The sequence below is a fragment of the Orcinus orca genome, chromosome 3 (genome assembly GCF_937001465.1).
Source record: "Orcinus orca chromosome 3, mOrcOrc1.1, whole genome shotgun sequence".
In the NCBI taxonomy this organism is placed as follows: domain Eukaryota; kingdom Metazoa; phylum Chordata; class Mammalia; order Artiodactyla; family Delphinidae; genus Orcinus; species Orcinus orca.
The window spans coordinates 60132397-60154039 of record NC_064561.1 but is presented as its reverse complement, the minus strand read 5'-3'; the positions used below and the strand labels follow the sequence as shown (position 1 = coordinate 60154039).

The 21643-nt window shown below is 44.5% G+C and overlaps 1 protein-coding gene and 1 long non-coding RNA gene across 5 annotated transcripts in view; both read right to left on the bottom strand.

Moving 5' to 3' along the window:
- SH3TC2 (SH3 domain and tetratricopeptide repeats 2) overlaps positions 1 to 15409 on the bottom strand; it is a 64741-nt gene extending 49332 nt beyond the window's left edge. For 2 of the 4 annotated variants that reach the window (XM_049708025.1, XM_033406827.2), the window contains exon 1: positions 15200 to 15409. In XM_049708025.1, the coding sequence (XP_049563982.1) occupies positions 15200 to 15251 (52 nt within the window). In that variant the 5' untranslated portion in view covers positions 15252 to 15409. The remainder of the gene's footprint in view (positions 1 to 15199) is intronic. The other 2 variants (XM_033406826.2, XM_004280374.3) reach the window with 1 other exon arrangement.
- The window catches only part of LOC125964012 (uncharacterized), a 197104-nt gene that overhangs the window by 71594 nt on the left and 103867 nt on the right, over positions 1 to 21643 (bottom strand). The gene's annotated exons all lie outside the window — the stretch shown is intronic.

The following is a 21643-nucleotide window of genomic DNA, read 5'->3' as shown; positions in this document are numbered from 1 at the left end:
TCTGCCCACACACGCTGCAGGGGCTACTGTGAGCTTTGGAGGGGCGGCGGCAAGGAGGTACGGCGCCCCAACGCTCCCTCTCAGATCGCTAGAGAAGGCTTTCCCACCCAGGGCGCGTCGTCCCCCAGTCCCCCACCCATCGTCTCCCCATCAGGCCCACGGACGCACTTCGGGAGATGCCAGTTCTCGGCTGGGGTGGGGGGCGGTCTGCGGTTGGGTAAGCATGGGGTCAACATAAGCATTCATGGTCAGGGGCAGGCAACGCCTGCGAAGCCTCGGGCTCCTGCGTTTGCCTAACCAGGGAGCTTGCCTGAGCCCCCCTTCACATCACCCAGCCGGTCACGATAGCTGACACTCCCGCGTACAACCTCGGCGGCGAAGGGGGAACACACGGCCAAGTCAGTCCCCCTGCACATATGAGGACGACCCCCACAAGGCACCTGCCCCTACGAGGGACACCGGCGTGCCTTCCTTATCACCTGGACTCCCCAAGAGAGCTGCTCACCAGACTCACCACTACTGGGGGGACCCGAGGGGCTCGCTGAGAACAGGAAGCGACGCCACCTGAGGGACGCCTGGAGCCAGCCAGCGGCACCACAGGGAGTAGGTGGGACGCTCACGTATCGACGGGGGGGCGCGTGGTGAACTGTGGGACGCCTCGCGAGACTCTCCGAGAAGGCGAGGCTGGAGTGTCAGCTGCGTGAGCGAACCCGGTCGGCCCGGCGACCGCCGTGAGGCAGGGGGCGGGAGACCAAGTCCAGTGGGGATTCCTCACCTCTGCCTTACACACACCACCAGCAGGCAGGGAGGAGAGGCAAGGGGCCGGGGCCGAACGAGAAGAGCGGTCCTGGTCGCCATGAACGTCCGTCCCTCGTCAGTCGCGACTTGGGCCCGGCTGAGAAGAGCTAGACATCATCTAGCATCGATACAGGTATTTTTCTTAAGTTCCCCAAATGATTCTGATTTAAGCCAGTATTAAGAACCATACATCTGGTGGGATGAATTCGGAGATTGGGATTGACATGTATACACTGATGTGTATACAATGGATGACTAATCAGAACCTGCTGTATAAAAAAATAAATAAAATTCAAAAATTAAAAATAAAAAACCATACATCTACGTAAAGTTTTCACACTTTAATGAATGTATGAATCACCTGGGGCTATTGATAAATTGCAGATTCTGCCTCAGTAGATGGAAGCCTGAGGTTCTTCATTTCTAATGTGCTCCCAGGTGACCATCCCGCTGGTCCCAGGATCACACTTGGAGTGGCAGCCTGCTTCCTTACACTAGGACAGAGTTTGAAAACTGGTATACCAGAGGCCACAGGCCACAGAAAACCCACATTTTTCTTTTTTCTTTTCTTTTTTCCCCCCTGCACAGTGAATTTTTTTTAAACTGGAGAAAAACATAGATATTTTATTTAATGTACGTTTTATATAATGTGAAAGTCCACATGAGGAAATGAAGATCTAAAGAAGGGGAAAAACCTAAAGGATTTTATACTAAGTTGAGCAAACACAAGCAACTGAGGACAAGTAACTAAAATATTGGGAGAGGCTAAAAGAATTTAAGAATTATTTTAACAAGCTATTGGGGTTTTTTTTGTTTTTTTTTTTAACATCTTTATTGGAGTATAATTGCTTTACAATGGTGCGTTAGTTTCTGCTACTGCACAGTGAATTTTTAAGGTTTAAATTGCTCTACATCATTTAGAAATCAGGATGTTTTACATAACCCAGATGCTTGGCTTTGCTTTGAAAACTGGAAGAACTATGGTCTGGGACCCTCATGATTATCTGGCAACAGTCAGCTGGGACTGAGCAGTCACTGCCACCACTATGGGGCATTTGTCCTCTGGCTATCACGGTCCCCAAACTGACAGCTCACGTATTTATACCCAGCCCTGGCAAACTTTGTGAGTCTGTCCCTGTTGTAAGGCTCCATGAGAAGAGACAATGGCCTGAGGACCATGAGGGCCTGTGGCATGAGCCTACCTTGAAGAAGGAAGTTCATGATGGTGACCCTGGTTTGGGGGAGAGGGTAGGGCGCACAGCTCTTAAAGGACACATGAGGTTTAGAGCAGAAAATCGCAGTTTTGCAGAATGTGATTTGTGGATAATCTGCATCAGAATTATTTAGTTGCTTGTTTTTTAAAAGATACCTGTACCAAAAAAATTTGGAGTAAAAGTTAGAAGAGTATCTGCATGACTTGGGGTAGCCAGCAATTTCCTAAACAGAATGGAAAAAGTACTACCCACAAAAGAAATAATGGATAGATTGGAATACGGTAAGTGCCCTACATATGAACCTTCAAGTTGTGAACTTTCAAAGATGCGAACGTGCCCAGAGAAAGTACGAAGAGAGACAAGAGGAAGAAGAAGTAACTGAAGAACCAAAGAGTTTCACAATGCAGGAAATGGCAAGGGGCTTTTCTTTATTTGAGGAGGCACTGTTAGTTTTTGAGGCACAGGACCCGAACGTAGAACAGTACACGAAGGTTGCAGCAGCTGTTTAGAATGCAATCCAGTGGTACCGTGTTATCTAGGATGAGAAAGGAAGAGCTACTACCCAGACATCACTGGATCATTTTTTCAAGAGGGTAGAAAGGATTGAACCCAGCAAGGAACTAGAAGCTGTGCCATCAGCGTCAGGTGTGAGTGAAATTGCAGCTCGCCTTCTGTCTCCTATTGATGATGATCCTTCAGCTCTACCATCTCCCACCTCCTCCCTCTCCTCCAGTCAGTAACTCTTCTTGCCTGTTCACTCGATGCCAGCCCCTGTATGCCAGCTGTTGTACTGTACTACTGTACTTTTCAAGGTACTGTACTGTAAGATTAAAAATGGTTTCTTTATTTTTTGTGTTTGTTTTTTATGTATTATTTTTGTGAAAAGTATTATTAACTTATAACAGTACAGTACTATATAGCTGATTGTGTTAGTTGGGTACCTAGGCTAACTTTGTTGGACTTACGAACAAATTACACTTACGAACTTGCTCTCAGGGCAGAACTCATTCGTATGTAGGGGACTTACTGTACATTAAAAGGAAAAACTTCTGTTAGTCAAAAGATGTAATTAAGAGAGCGATAAAAGTGACAGAATAGAAGAAACTGTAGACAATATGTGTATTCATCAAAGAATTTAAATCCAGAATATATAAACAATGCTAAAAATATTTAAGAACTAGATGGGTAACCCACTAGAAAAATGGGCAAAAGCCTTGAATAGGCATTTCACCAAAGATAATATCCAAACAGCCAGTAGATTTATGAAAATTTTCTGAAGTTCATCAGGGAAATGAAAATTAAAACCACAGTGGAACATCTCTACACAGATTGGCAAAAATGAAAAAAACTGGTAAAGCCAAGTGTTTGTAAGGATACACAGCAACCAGAACTCTCATATACTGCAAGTGTGAGAATAAATTTTGAAAATTTTCACTTTGGAAAACTGTTTGACAGTATCACTTCAAGCTGAACATATGCGTAGGTACATATGCTTAAGATTCAGCAGTTCCACTCCACTATTATCGCAAATAATACATACATGTCGTCACAAGAATATATCTACTAAAATACTCAGAGCAGTAGTAATTCATAACAGCCCAAACCTGGCAATGACTCAAATGTCCATCTACACTGGAATGGATAAGTAAATGATGACATATACAATTAAATACAATATACCAATGAGAAGTAATGAATTACAGCCACAGGAAGCAGCATAGTTGGATATATTCACCTTGTAAAAATTCACAAGCTGTGTACATATAATTTCATGTACAATTCTATATGAATGATAAATTTCAATAAAAAGATGAATTTTAAAATATTCCTGGAGCCTTCTCACTTACTCCCCTGAAAATATCTAGGGGTAGAGTCTGGAGACATGTATTTTTACTTAGCACTTTGAGGATTTCTGATGTTCTCTATAGTGTGAGAATCTCTGGAGTAGAAAGAGCTAATTCACTGTTTTGGGATCCATGAGCCAGAAGACAGCTTGTTGAGAAACAGTAAAGAATCTGGAAAATCAGAGGGAGCTCTATAATGTGAAGAACAGTTAATAGTTGCACAGGGATTTACAGTTTACAGAGCTCTTTTAAACATGGAATTATATTTCAGCATGAAAGATTTGAAGACTTGAGCTGGGCCTTGATAAAGAACCAGAGACCACAACAAGAAACTATCATATCAGGGAGTGGCCAAGATGGTGGAGTAGGAAGACCCTGAGCTCACCTCCTCTCACGGGCACACCAAAATTACAACTATTTACAGAGCAGCTACTGATGAGAAAGACCAGAAGACTAGCAAAAAAAATCTACAACTAAAGATATAAAGAAGAAACAAGACACAGTAAGACAGGTAGGAGGAGCAGAGGCATGGTCTCATCAAGTTCCATACCGCAAGGTGGGCAACCCACAAACAGGAGGATAATTACAATTGCAGAGGTTCTCCCCGAGGAGTAAGGGGTCCAAGCTCACACTGGACTCCCCAGCCCAGGGGTCCTGCACCAGAAAGCAAATGCCCAGAACATTTGGCTTTGAAGGCCAGTGGGGCTTATTTTCAGGAGTCCCAGAGGGCTGAAGGAAATAGAGGCTCCACTCTTAAAGGGCACACACAAAATCTCACATTCTCTGGGACCCAGGAAAGAGGCTACCGCTTGAAAGGAGCCTGAGTCAGACCTACCTGATTATCTTGGAGAGCCTCCTGGAGAGGTAGGAGGCAACTGGAACTCACCATAGGGACATGGACAATGGGGACAGACATTTTTGGAATCTTGTTCTGTCATGAGGACCCTGGTACTGGCAAGCACCATTTTGGAATTTCCCTCTAGCTTATTAGTGCTGGACCTGGCCCCACCAGCAGCCTGTCAGTACCAGTACTGTGATGTCTCAGGCCATGCAACAGGCCAGGCAAGGACACAGCCCCACCCACTGGCAGGCTGGCTGCCTTAAGACCCCCTGAGCTCATAGCCACCCCAGGACCTGGCCCTGTCTACCACAGGGCTGACTCCAGCTACAGGATCCCCAGGCCCTGCAGCCAGAGACCCTAGGACCCAGCTCTGCCCACCAGTGGTCCATCACTAGCCCCAGGACCCAGCCTTACCAACCCTTGGGCAAGTACCAGCCCTGGGATCCCCTGGGCTCTGACCATACCCACCACCTGGCAGACATCAACCACAGCACCACTATAGCCCTGCAGCCTGCCATGTCAGGACCCAGCCCACCCACTAGCAGGTCATCACCAGGCCCAGGACCCCATGGGACCCAGCCTTGCCCATCAGCAGGCCAGCATCAGCTCTGGGACAACTTGGGCCCCACAGACAGCTGCCCTGGGATCTGGCCTCATCCACCAGAAGGTCAACACCAGCACTGGGACCCTCCAGACCACGGCCCCACCATCTAGCAGGCTGACACCTGCTCTGAAACACCTTGGGCCCCTCAGCCAGCCATCAGAGGACCGAGCACTTCTCACCAGTAGGCCAACACTAGCTTAGGGACACCCCAGATCCTGCAATCAGCAATGTAAGGAACCAACCCTGCTCAACAGCAGGCTAACAATAGATCCAGAACCCCTGACCCTGCAATCACCCACCCAGAACCCAGCTCCACCCACCAGCACTAGCCCCAGCGGTGCTGGGGCTCCACAGCCAGCTGCCTCAGATTACCCAGCCATGCCTACCAGTGACCTGGCAACCAACCAGACTGGGGGCCAGCCATACCTACCAGACTACCCCAGTAGTCAGCCTGCCACAACAGAAGGACCCATGCAACCCACATAGGGGGTACCCCTAGATCATATAGCTCTGGTGACCAGAGAGGAGTGCACTGCTGGGACACATAGGACATCTCCTACAGAAGGCCACTACTCCAAGGTTGGGAAATGTAGTTAACCTATCAAATGCACAGAATTTTTTTTTTTTTTTTTTTTTTTTTTGCGGTATGTGGGCCTTTCACTGTTTTGGCCTCTCGCGTTGCAGAGCACAGGCTCCGGACGCGCAGGCTCAGCGGCCATGGCTCACAAGCCCAGCCACTCCGCGGCATGTGGGATCTTTTCCAGACCGGAGCATGAACCCGCGTCCCCTGCATTGGCAGGTGGACTCTCAACCACTGCGCCACCAGGGAAGCCCTGCATAGAATTAAAAAAAAAAACAAATTAGGCAAAATGAGGCAACAGAAGAATATATTCCAAATGAAGGAACAAGATAAAACTCCAGAAGAAGAACTAAGTGAAGTGGAGATAAGCAATCTACTAATAAAGTGTTCAAGGTAAGGATCATAAAGATGTTCAAGAACTCAGGAGAAAATTGGATGAACAGAGTGAGAAGTTAGAGGTTTTTAACAAAGAGTTAGAAAATATAAAGAACCAAACAGAGATGAAGAATACAATAACTGATATAAAAAATACACTAGAAGGAATCAACAGTGGATTATATGACACAGAGGAAGAGATCAGTGAGCTGGAAGTCAGAGTAGTGGAAATCACTCAAGCTGAAAACAAAAAGAAAAAGGAATGAAAATTAATGAAGACAGTTTAAGAGACCTCTAGGACAACATCAAGCATACTAACATTCACGTTAAAGAGGTCCCAGAAGGAGAAGAGAGAGAGAGAAGGGAGCAGGGAACATAATAGCTGAAACCTTTTTAACCTGAGAAAGCAAACAGACATCTAGGTCCAGGAATCACAGAGAGTCCCAAACAGAATCAACCCAAAGAGAACCACATGAAGACACATTGTAATTAAAATGTTGGAAATCACAGATAAAGGGAGAATATATTAAAAGGGCAAGAGAAAAACAACAAATTACTTATAAGGAAAGTCCCATAAGACTATCAACTGACTTTTCAGCAGAAACTCTGAAGGTCAGAAGGGACTGGCACAATACATTTAAAGTGATGAAAAGGAAAAACCTGCAACCAAGAATACTCAACCTGGAAAGGCTTTCATTCAGATTTGATGGAGACATCAAAAGTTTTACAGACAAAAGCTAAAAGAGTTCAGTACCACCAAGCTTTACAAGAAATTTTAAAGGGACTTCTCCAAGCAAACAAGAAAAGGCCACAACTAGAAACATGAAAATTACGAAAGAAAAAAGCTCATTAGTAAAGGCAAACATGCAGTAAAAGTAGTAACTCAACTACATATAAAGCTAGTAGGAAGGTTAAAAGAAAAAAGTAGTAAAATCATCTGTAGCCACAATAAGTAAAGAATACACAGTACAAAAGTTATATGTGTGTGTGTGTGTGTGTGTGTGTGTGTGTGTGTGTGTGTGTGTGTATAAATGCCTCATGGTAACCATAAACCAAAAATCTACAGTAGATACACACACAAAAAAGAGATACAAGCACAAACATAGCACTAAAGATAGTCATCAAATCACAAGAGAAAGGAACAAAAGAAGAAACAAAAAAGAACTCCAAAAACAATTACCAAAATGGCAATAAGTTTACCTATCAATAACTACTTTAAATGTAAATAGACTGAATGCTCCAATCAAAAGACATAGAGTGGCTGAATGGATACAAAAACAAGACCCATACATATATGCTGCCTACAGGAGATTCACTTCAGATCTAAAAACACATACAGACTGAAAGTGAGGGAATGGAAAAAGATATTCCATACAAATGGAAATGAAAAAGAAGCTGCAGTAGCAAAACTTATATCAGACAAAATAGACTTTAAAAAACAAAGACAGTAACAAGAGACAAAGAAAGGCACTACATAATTATCAAGGGATCAATCCAACAGGAGATATAAAAATTTTAAATATATATGCATCTGACAGTGGAGCACCTAAATACATAAAGCAAGTATTAACAGACGTAAAGGGAGAAATTGACAGTAACCCAATATTACTAGGGGACTTTGACACCCCACTTATATCAATAATAGACAAATCATCTAGACAAAATCAGTACAGAATACTGGGCTTAAATGACACATTAGACCAGATGAACTTAATAGGTTTATATAGAAGAGTCCATCCAAAATCAGCAGAATACACATTCTTTTCAAGTACACATGGAACATTCTCTAGGATAGATCACATGCTAGGCCACAAAACAAGTCTCGGGAAATTTATGAAAATTGAAATTCTATCAAGCATCTTCTCTGACCACAACACTGTAAGACTAGAAATCAACTACAAGAAAGAAAAAACTGAAAGAAAAAACTGCAAAGAGCACAAACACATGGAGGCTAAACAATATGCTACTAAACAACCAGTGAGCACTGAAGAAATCAAAAAATATCTGGAGACAAATGAACACTAAAACACAATGATCCAAAATCTATGGGACACAGCTAAAGCAGTTCTAGAGGCAAGTTTATAGCAATACAAGCCTACCTTGAGAAACAAGAAAAATCACAAACAACCTAGCCTTATACCTAAAGGAACTAGAAAAAGAAGAGCAAACACAACCCAAAATTAGTAGAAGGAAAGAAATCATAAAGATCAAAGCAGAAATGAATGAAATAGAAACTGAAAAAACAATAACCTAAGAGCTTGTTCTTTAAAAAAATAAATAAAATTGATAAACCTTCAGCCAGATTCATCAAGAAAAAAAAGAGAGAGGGCCCAAATCACAAGGAAAAATTTTTTTTCCTTCTCTTTAATTTTATATTTGTAGGAAATGATGGATGTCCACTAAAATTACTGTGGTAATCACTTCTTGATGTATGTAGTTCAAATCATCATGCTGTACACCTTAAATTTATACAGTGCTGAATGTCAGTTACATCTCAATAAAACTGGAAAAAAAACTATCATATAGAATAAAGTACTTTAGGAAAAATATATGATTTTTTTAAAATGACAAAGGAAATAAACCAAAAGGCCCATGATAGATATCGCTGGGTCACTTTTAACCATTTTTTCTACACTTTTGTCTACTTTCCAAATATTCTGTAATGGACATGCTTTGTTTTCTAAAAATGGAGGCAGGTAGAGAAGTGGCTAGGAAAAAAATCTGCAATCAGGTAGTTCTGGGCTCAATCCCTGGCTTCCTCATTAGCGATGTGACCCATGTAAACCTAGTCTATGTCATTCAGATGGGGCTGACTCCATCCCTAGCTCCAAAAGTGGACACGTGACTCAAGCGTAAGCCAGTCAGGTTATGCTGTACCATGGCCAGGTGACCAAAGTTAAGCCAGTGAGAATTGGTCCTAGGACTCTCCTTAGACCTCTTCAGGAAAAGATTCCTTTCCACTGCACTTGAAGCTGTGAACATGACAGTCTGGAGCTATGGGGCCCACTACAGGGAGAAAGTTTGCCTGAGGTTGAGGCCAACCCAGTACAAACAGAGCTTAGGAAAGATAACTTCCAGATAATATCATTTGAATATTTTGACCCAGACATACCTGAAACAAACAACCCCTGAACTTTTTATTTATGAATCAATAAATTACTTTCTGGAAGCTAGTTTTATTTTTATTATTATTATTGGTTAGAGAAAGTTACTAACACTCAATTCAAAAAACACAGAGGTTTATTTAAAAACTGCCAAACTAGACCTAAATAGACCTTTCTCCAAAGAAGACATACAGATTGCCAACAAACACATGAAAGGATGCTCAACATCACTAATCATTAGAGAAATGCAAATCAAAACCACAATGAGATATCACCTCACACCAGTCAGAATGGCCATCATCAAAAAATCTACAAACAATGAATGCTGGAGAGGGTGTGGAGAAAAGGGAACCCTCTTGCACCGTTGGTGGGAATGTAAATTGATAGAGCTACTATGGAGAACAGTAAAGAGGTTCCTTAAAAAACTAAACATTGAACTACCATATGACCCAGCAACCCCACTACTGGGCATATACCCTGAGAAAACCATAATTCAAAAAGAGACACGTACCACAATGTTCATTGCAGCACTATTTACAATAGCCAGGACATGAAACCAACCTAAGTGTCCATCGACAGACGAATGGATAAAGAAGATGTGGCACATATATACAATGGAATATTACTCAGCCATAAAAAGAAACAAAATTGAGTTATTTGTAGTGAGGTGGATGAAGCTAGAGTCTGGCATACAGAGTGAAGTAACTCAGAAAGAGAAAAACAAATACCGTATGCTAACACATATATATGGAATCTAAAAAAAAAAAAAAAAAGGTTCTGATGAGCCTAGGGGCAGGACAGGAATAAAGACACAGATGTAGAGAATGGACTTGAGGACACAGGGAGGGAGAAGAGTAAGCTGGGACAGAATGAGAGAGTAGCATTGACATATACACACTACCAAATGGAAAATAGCTAGTGGGAAGAAGCTGCATAGCACAGTGAGATCAGCTCATTGCTTTGTGACCACCTAAAGGGGTGGGATAGGGAGGGTGGGAGGGAGATGCAAGAGGGAGGGGATATGGGGATATATGTATACATATAGCTGATTCACTTTGTTATACAACAGAAACTAAGACAACATTGTAAAGTAATTATGCTCGAATAAAGATATCAAAAAAATAAAATAAAATTGACTTTGGCACAGAAAAAAAGAAAACCTGCCAAACTGCTTTCCAAAATGGCTGTACCATTTTGCATTTTCATCAGCAATGTGTGAAAGTTCCTGTTGCTCCACATTCACATCAGCACTTGATAGTATCAGTCTTCTTAAGTGTAGCCATTCTAGTAGGTTTGCAGTTTTATCTCATTGTTTCAATTTATACTTCCCTAATAACTAATGATGTTGAATATTTTTTCACATGCTTATTTTCCATCCCTGTATTTTCTGAATGAAAGTGTCTGTACATTTTAATTGGGTTGTTTACCTTCTCATCACTGAGTTATAAGATTTTTAAAAAATATTCTGGATACAAGTGTCAGATATGTGGTTTACAAATATTATCCCCCAGTCTATGGCTTCCTCTTTATTTTGTTGGTCGATTGATATAGGTGGTAGAAAAGCAGGATTACTGGTAAAGAGCTCAGCAGGATAGGGGTGAATGAACTTTGCATGCACATGAGCTGACAGAGGACATACTGGAGAGGTGAGTGGTCATGGGGCTAAAATTGATAAATATGGTAGAGTCAGGATAGGGAGAGCATTTTAAGGAAGGCAGAGGAATTTAGATTGGATATAGCAAGCAATATGGAGCTATGAAACATTCCTGCACATAGGTGTGGCAAAACAAAAGTGGAAATTCTACCTGGGATAGCACAGGAAGGACAGAGAGAGGCAAGGAGGTGAAGCAAGGAGGATAGCTGAAAAATTGTATGGCAGTCCACAGGTGTGAGTGTGAGAATATGGACTGTGATCTTGGCAAATGAGAAGTCAGGGAATAAAGTGAATGACACTGTATTTTAAAGTTAGAAAAGGGAAGGCATCTTGACATTTTAAATATGAGAGATAAAGATGAGGAGAGGCAATAATTACAGAAAACGAATATTTGAAGGGAATAAAAGACCATTGAGTTCCACTCTTAATTTTACTGTTGAGAAACTAAGGCCCCAGAGAGGAGTAATGATTTTACCGGGGTCACACAGCAAGTCAGCAATAGAGTCAGAGGCCATCCAGATCATTAGGTGCAGACCTTGCCAGTTCCACTACATAAACCCAACCTCAGAATGCTGAGATCTATGGTTTCCAACTTGGGAAATATTTCACTCACAGAAACTTGCTGGAAATGAGAATTCACTCCTATTTCTCCTCTCTCAGTCTCTCCTTGATCCACCCATCCACCACCACTCCCAACTTTAAGAAGATAACTAAACAGTAAACATTTCCCTGCATTCTTTTCTTCTCCACCCACATTTTTTTTCTTTGACCTGACAAGCATACAACCAGCAATTTTTATGATGTAAACCCACATTGTCCTGTTGGAACAAATACCAAATTAGAATTACAGCTACATTTATCTACATGAATATATCTTAGATCATAATGTTGAGCAAAAAAATAAAAGCAGTTTGCATAATGATATCATTTTAAGTTTAAAAATCTTCAAAATAAATTCTTTGCAATGATACGAGTACACAAATATGTAATAAAAGCACAAAACCACTGAATTCATGAATGTGATTAATTTGGGGGAGGGAGAGTAGGTAGTGAGATTGGGAAGAACTACCAGGGGACCCTAATTGTATCTGTAATCTTTTATTTTTTCAAAAAGTAAAAGAAAGAAATAAGTTCTGAAGCTAATATGACAAAAAGTAGAAATTTGCATATTGTTCTCATAGTCTCTATTATCAGTATGTTCAAAGCACCTCACGAGCTTTTTAAAGCTCAAATGTGAAGCATGGTTTGCTATTGTCAGCATTCACCCCCCCCATCTCCTATAATTTTACTGATGATTCGTATTTACCAAAAATGTTGAAAGGAAAGTTACAAACAACAGCGATCAATGTAGGCAAATGTAACTCTCCCACATCCTCTGTTTAAGGGTGTAAGTCTGCCAGATGTCTTCAAGATAGTGTTGAAAGATAAGGGGGCAGTGCTAGAAGCTTTTAGACCAACAAATCTTGACATGACTTGCTCTGTGATCCTAAGTGAGCAACTGTAGTTTAACAGTGGCAAGAATTTCCAGGGGTCCAGAAGCCAGAAATAATGGCAGTTATTTCTAGTTATAGAAACCCATCCCCTGCCCACATGCAATCAGGAGATTTATGTGAGTAAGTAAGAAACATCACGGAAACAAATGCTGCAGGCAGAGTCCATGTGTGAGAATGCAGCACACCTGGGGGGTGTCGGGGACAATGTTTGTCATTGTGTCACACCAAGGCAAACCAGCTGGGCAGCTGTCTGGGGCTTAGTACTGTCAAGCCTTCTTCTTTCCTGCCTCCCTAACCCTTGAGGACTGTTGGTCCTCACTGTTTACTCCCACTGAAACAGACACAATGACTGAAGCAGCCAAAGAAGCAGGAGCACAGACTCCTACTCCAGTAGTGTAAGGAATAGGAAGAAGGAATGTGGGAGTGGTCCCTATTAGCTAACAATAAAACAGCCCACAATTACTGAGGGCCAGACACTGTGCTAAATCCATGAGATGAATTATCTGATTTAATCTTCACGAAAGGTCCGTGTGATAGATATTATCATTAGATTCATTTTACAGACAGGAAAACTGAGGTTCGAAGAATATGAGACTTACCCAAAGTCACACACTATTAGGTCACTCCAGCATGTGTCTCATACTTTGTTCCATTTCTCTAGGATAAATAGGGGGAACCTAGAAGGGGATGTTTACAACAACTGGATTCAGACCTATAACACCATATCATCCTCCCTAGGGAAATCCCCTGACAAGTACAGAAAACAGTTTAGGGAGATGGCATGAAAAGCCTCAGTAGAAATAAATATCAGGCTGACTCCTGGTGAAAAAGTGAATCCAGGATGCCAACCGATTCGACGGCAAAAATCTGGTGAAACAATAAGATAATTGAATGATAGTATTATAAGAACTTTGAGGATGTTTTCTTCAATGTTGGTTGGTTGGTTTTGAGCTGCAGAATTCTTTTACATGAAATTTTGGGTTGAACAACAGGATGTCAAACAGGAGCAGAGCTGCTCCAGCTGAAGCTGGGTGTCAGGGACTAGGAGCAGAGCTCCCTAAGATACCTTTACAGGCAGAGTTAACCCCCTCATTTTATAGATGAGAAAAGGGAGGCCTAGAGAGAGAGCATGATATTCCAGAGTCATAGAGATGTGATTAATGTGCCTTGTTTTATTTATTGTGCTTAATTAACTGTGTACCAGGTTGTTTTAACTGTTTCACATGTAAACTTAATCCCTACCACAACCCTGTGAGGAAGGCATAATTATATCATAAAATCTACAGGTGAGGAAACTGAAACACAGAAAGGTTAAATAAATTGGTCAAGCCAAATCAAAGAACTAAGATCAAATCCAGACACTCTGGCCTCAAAGGTCAGGTGATTAACTGTGAGGATGCCTGCCTAAGAGGAAGTAGACTGAGTCAGATCTAGAACCCAGGTCCCTGCCTTACAGACCGGTGGTTCTTCAGGTTCCCACAGCTCCCATGCAACGTCTGCTCCCATGGGGTGCAATGACAACAGGATTTAGGGGGAGGGTCTGAAAAGTATATACATCTTAGAAATCTGGAGAATCTTTCTTCCAGATTTGTTTCCTAGCTGAAGGTCATGCCTTTGTGCCAAGGCTTATAAAGTCTAGAGTTGCTTAGTCTGGGAGCCTTTCCCTGCTGGAAGTACCAAGGTGCCTAGGCTGAGACTTCAAGCAGAGGAAGCAGAACGTGGCTGCTTCAGATTCGCTTTAGGAACCTCTAGTGCCTTCCATGTTGTTGAGCCCAGGTCACAAGACTACAGGGGGAAGTCATCTCTCAGAGAGTAGAAGGCCTTAGCTAGAGGTTCTCCTGGGCTCCCCCTCCAAGGAAACATGGCAGTGCTCCAGGGAGATATGGAATCCTGACAAGGGTTAGGAATGATTTCTTGATGTAATGCTCTTCTGTCTCTCAAGCAAGTCCTCCTCCAAAGCCACCACTCATCCTAATAAATGCCATACACGAGACCACAGGGCCTCACCTTGGTCTTGCTGTGAAAAGAAGCGAGGAGCTTGCATTAAGGTGACTGGGACTGGCCCGGTTTTAGCACTGAATGCATCCTGGGAAAGCCCTGGGTCCCAGTGAAACCGGCAAGGCTGGTCACCCTGTGTCAAGTCTCAGATGACTTGACAATTCTTAGAGCAACAACTCTGTGACCTCAATTTGACGTACAAAAAAAAAAAAAGAAAGAAAGAAAAAATCACACTATAACAGGTAGGAGGCAGGAAACTGCCTGTTTTTCTCCAGTAACATTAACCCAGACAAAAATAGGGTTGAGTGGCTTAGGCCAAGTTTATGACCACTCCTGGGCCCCAGAGGAACTAACTGCCTGAGCTTTCTTCCTGAACTAGGGAATCTTGGGAAGAAAGGAAGGAAGGGCTTAGTCACACCCTGGGAATGGCAGCCAAAAGCAGCACTCTCTCCTCCTCCTAGAGCAAGCTCAAAGCCTCTTTCTTCAGGAAACGTAGATGCTTCCCAGGCTTCACTCTCTTTTCACAAAGCCAGAATGACAAATACTAAGTGAGGAAGGGAGAAGAAGAAGCCAGAAAGTACAACCATCTCCCCATCTTTAGAAGAGTAGCTCCCCCAACCCAGCAGATCCGTAAGCCTTCACTGGACCCACCACCTCAGCCAAGCCACAGGCCGGGGCACCCCAGGAAACTCACCTGGCCCCCAGGACAGACTCGGCTCCCAAGGGATGCAGAAGCAGCCACCCATGTGTGCACCATCCTCCCCGGGCCAAGGCCCCTGGGAACACCAGCCAGAGGAGCACTGGGAGGGGACAGCCTCCCAGTGGTGTCCCTCCTCCCGCCTCTTCCCTGGCACACGAGGGACCAAGTCCCGCTCAATGCACAATGCAGTCTTTGATATCCTGGCTGAGGCAGCAGGCCCAGGGAGGATGGGAGGGGCAGCCCAGCCCTCAGGACCCGTAGTCCTTGCACTGTCAGGCCTCTGACTGGGGAGTAGAGCTCCTCCCTGCCTCTCTACAGATTGCTTCATGCCTATCAGGCTGTGGCACATTCCACACATTCTAGGATTGAGATACACAGTTTGGTTCTTATGGGGGTGGATGGGATGGGGGGGCTGCGGGGGGAGGAGGAATCAAGGCTGCTGCTGTTCTTGCTCCCTCCCTGACTGGCTTGGCCCACAGTAACTTGCCTGCTACTGGGAATGGGCTCCCCACCCATCCTCTCTGTGCAGACACCTCCCTTGGCTATCTGGGTGAAGCTGGACCTGTGGGCACAGCATCTTACCTCACCCCCAGCAGCATCAGTAAGCCAACGCCCAGCCCTGGCTCCCAAAGTCTTGGTCCGAAGGAATCCAGGAAATCTCCTGATGTAGCCCAGCATCTTACAGATAAGAGGATGGAGGACCAAGTATGTTAAGTCCACAAGTATGCACAAAAAACGGTCACACCAGACCAAACTCTTTTCCCTTTTGGATAAGGAGCAGAGCAGGGGGATGCAGCTGATACGCTATGGCTGAATTTCAGAAAACCTCCCATGACATCTCCTGAAGGAGACGGAGAAAATATAGCTGAATGCCAACAATGTTAGAGGTGTGACTGATCCAACAACGTAGCTCAAGGATCATTAATTACTTACTGTTTCCTTAATGCCCAAAGCAAAGGTCGGTGGTGAGTGGTCCAAAGAGTGAGGATGTGTGGCCTAGGGAAGGCCAGGGTCCTGACTTGCAGGCTGCTTGGAGGCTGAACTTGCGATTAGTCTCATCAGCACTTTAAGGAGGGAGATGGCCTGGTCAAGGTTATATTCTGGCAGGAGCACTGGGATGACAGTGTGAAGGATAGCCTAGGGGTCAGTCTCACTGGAGTGATCAGGGGTGTCCACTGCACATCCCAGCTCAGCCCCAGGTGACAGGGCCATGTCTCTGAAGTCTGGCTTCAATTTCAGTGCTTACTTGTCTTGACTCCTAGTGACTGAATGTTCACTATAGGTCAGGCACTTATCATACACTATTTCATTTAAATCCCATAACAGCCCCATAATATTAGCATTATCATCTCTATTTTGTAAGTGAGAAAGCTAATGCAAGTATAATTGCCCAAGGCCCCACCATTTATGATTGTCAGATTCAGGGCTTGAACCAGGTCTAGTTGATTCCACAGCCCAGGAGCTTCTCTTTTCTAATATTCAGGCTCTTTCCATGACTACAATGAGGAAGGATTTGGTGATCTGATGCTGAGCCCTCTGGAGCTAGCTGAGCACTTACGGAGGGCCCGGGAGAGAAGGGCTGGGATGGGGCCAGGAATGCAGAGACACAGGGTCTCTCTGATCACAGAACTGCCATGGAGGATGTTTTCCTTGCACACATCTGTTTAAAGTTTCCGCTTCCCATAATGTGTCTCACGTCTTTTCCCCTCACCAAAGCACAGTGTTTTAAGTATGAATTAGGATGTTTTCTTGGGCCTAGGATAAAAGGGCAAGGGTTCCTTTAGAAAGCAGCCACTAAGAACTTTGGGAGGTACATGGGAATCAGTGAAGAGAAACCATGGTCTAACGTGCACGTGATGATGAATGCTCAGACTTAACATTTCTCCTTGACTTGGCTGCACACCATTTCTATACAGGTGCAGCAACAGAGGTCAGCAATTGTAAATGATCAAGACCAACCAATGGAAGGAACCCCAGGCCATCTGTCAGAGATGACACCCTGAGGCAGTTGATTGAGACACACACATTTTGGCAAATCTGAAATAAACGGTTCATTTTGGAAAAAGTCATTATTGCTTCTCTTGAGATGCAGGAAATCAGTGCTCTTCTGCTTATGGATAGCTCAGATGAATTAGCAAGAACAAAGAGCTTTCCAGACAAGAGAGCAGCAGGTACAAAGGCACTAAGGCTGGAACTTGCTTAGAAAGCTAAAGGAAAAGTGTGTGTGGTCGGAGTCTAGTGAGGCAGGACCGGATATAGAGATGAGGTCAGTGAAGGCAGCAAGAAGCCGGGTTGTGTAGGACTTCGAAGGCCATCTAAAGGCTTCAGCTTGTACATTGTGTGAGATGGGAGCCGATGGAGGACACTAAATAGAGGAGTCATGTGACTGACTTATGATTTTTAAAGGGTCTCTCTGGCTGCTCCTTGGAAAATAGGCTGCAGCTGGAATTCCAAGTATGCAGCAATTGTAACAACCGGGAGAGAGATGATGATGGCTTGAACCAGGGTAATAGCAATGGATATTTTTGAATGAAGAGCATATTAGTCAAAGTTATCTAAGGAAAACAAATCCAATAGGAGATATATATGTGTGTGTGTGTGTGTGTGTGTGTGTGTGTGTGTGTGTGTGTGTGTGTGTATATATATATATGTGTGAAAACATGGTACAATGTTCCTCTGGTGTGTGACCAGGCATTCTGATTTGTTATGGAAACCAGACACCCAGATTTTCAGGTAAAGTTTCCAAATTTTTAAATATTCACAAACTGATTCAGAACATCTTGCAAATCACTGTGTGAGCCAATACTTCGGGACAGATAAACATGCCTGCAGGCCAAATCCAGCCCAAGACCAGCCAGTTTGCCACTTCAGATGAAAAATTGAATTTTTTTCTTGTAAAATTTACAATCTAGTTGGGACAATAATACATGCACTTGGGTACGACAATTCAGCAGAAGAACTGAAAGACCATGTTATGGGTAGAATTGCGGCCCCCAAAAGTGATGTATTGAAGACTTAACCCCCAGTACATCAGAATGTGATTTTACTTGGAAATACAGATTGTCGTAGATGTAATTATTTAGGTTCAGATGAGTTCATACTGGAGTAGGTTAGGCCCCTAATTCAATATGACTGGTTTCCTTATTTAAAAAAACAAACAAAAAATAAACCCACCCTGTGAAGAGATAGAGACACAGAAGGTGACAATGAATGGAGAAATTAGAATTCTGCAGCTGCAAGCCAAGGGATGCCAGGGATTGCCCGCAACCACCAGAAGCTAGGAAGAGGCAAGGATCCTTCCTCTGCAGGTTTCAGAGGACGCATAGCCATGCAAATACCTTGATTTGGGGCTTCTAGCCTCCAGAATTATGAGACAGTAAGTTTCTGTTGTTTTAACCACTCAGTTTGTGACACTTTGTGAGGGCAGCCCAAGGAAACAAATGTAGACCACATGAGAGAGAAGAACAACAGGTCACTTATTCAATCACATTATTCAGTGAACAAATAATTATAGAACATCTGCTATACCTAGGCACTGATCTAAGTTGTGAGGATACAGCAGTGAACAAAACAGACAAAAGACTCTCCCTTGTGTAGCTTACATTCTAGTGAGGGGAGAAAGACAAGAAACAGTAAATAAGTAACTTGTGCAGTGTGTTAAAAAGATGGAAAATGATACAGAAAAAAGGAATGGAACTGCCAGAGTAGAGAGGCTGCAGTTTTCAAAAGGGCGGAGAGAGAGTTGTCACTGAGAAGGTGACAGCTGCGTGACCTGGAGGGCAGAGGGTATCATGGGCATCCAGGAGAAGAGCCTGCCAGGAAAAGGGAAGTACCAGCGCCGAGGCCCTGAGGCAGGGGCGTGCGGGCGTGCTGGAGGGAGAGCAAGGGAGGGTGCAACCTGAGCAGAGTGAAAACGGGGCAGGAAGCAGAGGGCACCCCCGAAGGAGTAACTGAAGAGAGTTCAAAGAAGAAGCTATTTACAACAGTGTGGGCAGGGTTAAAGAAAACCAGCAAGGATGGTGAGGCACCCCAGGGCTAGGAAGACTAAAAAGCCATTAACATCCTGAAGGGAAGCCTGACGGGACAAGAGAATGGCTGTTGGAATCTAGCAAGAGCTGGATGCAGGCCAGGACTAATGACAGGAGCTGTGTTATTAATAGTGGAACACAGCTGTGGCCTAGCCAAGGCCATATGTGCACAGGGGGCAGAGGAATAAATACTCCATCCGCTCACCTCCCATCTTCCATTGACTGAACACAACTGGCAGCCAAAGGGTGAGAGAGCTGAGTTGAGGAGCCCTGTAGAGGCCAGCCTCCCGGGTGGCACAGAGCAGGGGAGAGAAGGGTGGAGAGGTGATTCCAGAGGATAACTGAAGATTATCCAGTACAAGGGGAGGGGTAACAGCATCCTAAAGATGCAGGGTTTACTGGACCACTTTAAGGAGGTTGGCTTTCACTCTGAGTGAAATGGCAGCCATTGCAGAGTTTTGAGCAGAAGAATGATGTGACTTACAATCTGAAAGAATCAGAGGAGCTATCATAGGCTACTGCAATAATCCAAGCAAGAGGAAAGGGTGGCATGGGCCAGGGTGGTAACAGTGGAAGTAGTGAGATGTGGCGATATTCCAACATATTTTGAAGGTAGAGGCAGAACTGCCTGTGAATGAGATGCAGGCTGTGAGAGAAGGAGGAGTGAAGGATGGCTCCCCATGTTTGGGCCTCAGCACCTACAAGGAGCAGGGTAGCCATGACCTGAGATGGGGGTCCCACACGGGGAGCAAGCTTGGCTGAGTGGTTGGGTGAACAGGTTGAGTATAAGAAGTCTATTCTCCATCAGCTTGAGGACATTGAACAGGCAGTAGGATACACAAGTCTGGAGTTCAGGGGAAAGGCCTCTACTGGAATCATCAGTATACAGAGATATACTGGAGACATAAGGAGAAGGTTAGCATGTCCTAATGAGAACAGCAAAGAAAGCTTCATGGAGGAGGTGTGACTGGGGGCCTTGAAGGATGGAATTTTGACAGGCAGACATAGGTGGGAAGAGAATCCCAGACCAAGGAAAAGCCATTAGCAAAGGTGCTAGGATTGGCACTGGGGACAAGTTTAGGAAAAAGTCATTCCGTTTGAATGAGCCGAAGGACTGATGGAGGGAGCCGAGATGTAAGCCTCTTAACTTCTGGTTCATTCACTTATCTATTTATTCATTGAACATTACTGGTCACCTTACTTTAAAGGCTATTTTTGTTGTGGACATTAATAATAATAAATGCTTACTGAGCTCTTTCATGTTCCTGTGAAAAGTCCACATTTAATCTTCACCCCCTACTTAAAGATCAGCAAACTAAGAGTCTGGGTGACTCACCCCAGCTCACCCGCTCACTGGGCACAGCGGAGTCAGGGCTTGAGCCCAGGAGGGGAACTGCGGGACCCTGGTCCTCACCACTCTGGTCAGTGCCCGAAGCTCTGCCAGGAGGACTGACCTGTGTCTGTGCGGTGTAGACATGCGGCCGTCACAGGTGCAGATAGGTCACCACACCATGGGCGAGGTGACACCCAGACTTTCCTCCGCAAGGGGTGAAAGTGAGCCCTTGCCAGGGGTCAGCTGAGGAACCAGCCCAGCAGCTCAGGGAGGAGGCCTGGTTGCTGACCTGCTGACCGGGGCAGAGGTCACCACGCTGCCAGCTCTGACCTCACCCAGGACTGCTGACTGCTCTTTCCAAAGCGTCAGTTTCCTGTTTCTTGGCTCCCACATCCAACCTGGGGTCAAGGGCAGGCAACTGACGCCTCACCCTGGAAGGTGAGCCGTGAAAGTGTCCTTATAGTAACGTGTCCACACCCCAACCCCAGTTAAAGATAAAGAAACCGAGCCCTAGGGCTTCCCTGGTGGTGCAGTGGTTGAGAGTCCGCCTGTCAATGCAGGGGACACGAGTTCGTGCCCCGGTCCGGGAAGATCCCACATGCCGCCGAGCGGCTGGGCCCATGAGCCATGGCCGCTGAGCCTGCGTGTCCGGAGCCTGTGCTCCGCAACGGGAGAGGCCACAACAGTGAGAGGCCCGCGTACCGCAAAAAAAAAAAAGACTAAGTCATTCGTTCAACACTCTTAGGCAATTTTATGGCAAAGCCTCCCTCAGACCTCAAACCTCAGGACTCTCAGTTCAGCGTGCTTCCACAAAACATTACAAATTAATCAGTTCATGTTTTAAAAGTAGGTTCCCTAGTGAGCAGGCTGGGATAGGATGGGGTGTGTGTGTATGTTTGCCAAGTACAAGCCCAAGGTCTGACACTCCCCACCAGTCCCGGGGAAGAGAAGAATTTCTCCTCAGTCCAGCTTATCTTGAAGAGGAAGTCAGGTTTTCAGGGATTGGGAGAGCAAGGGGGAGCCCTTCCATCCAGCGAGTCCACCTCAGGTGTCTTTCCTGGGCATCTGGGCACCCAC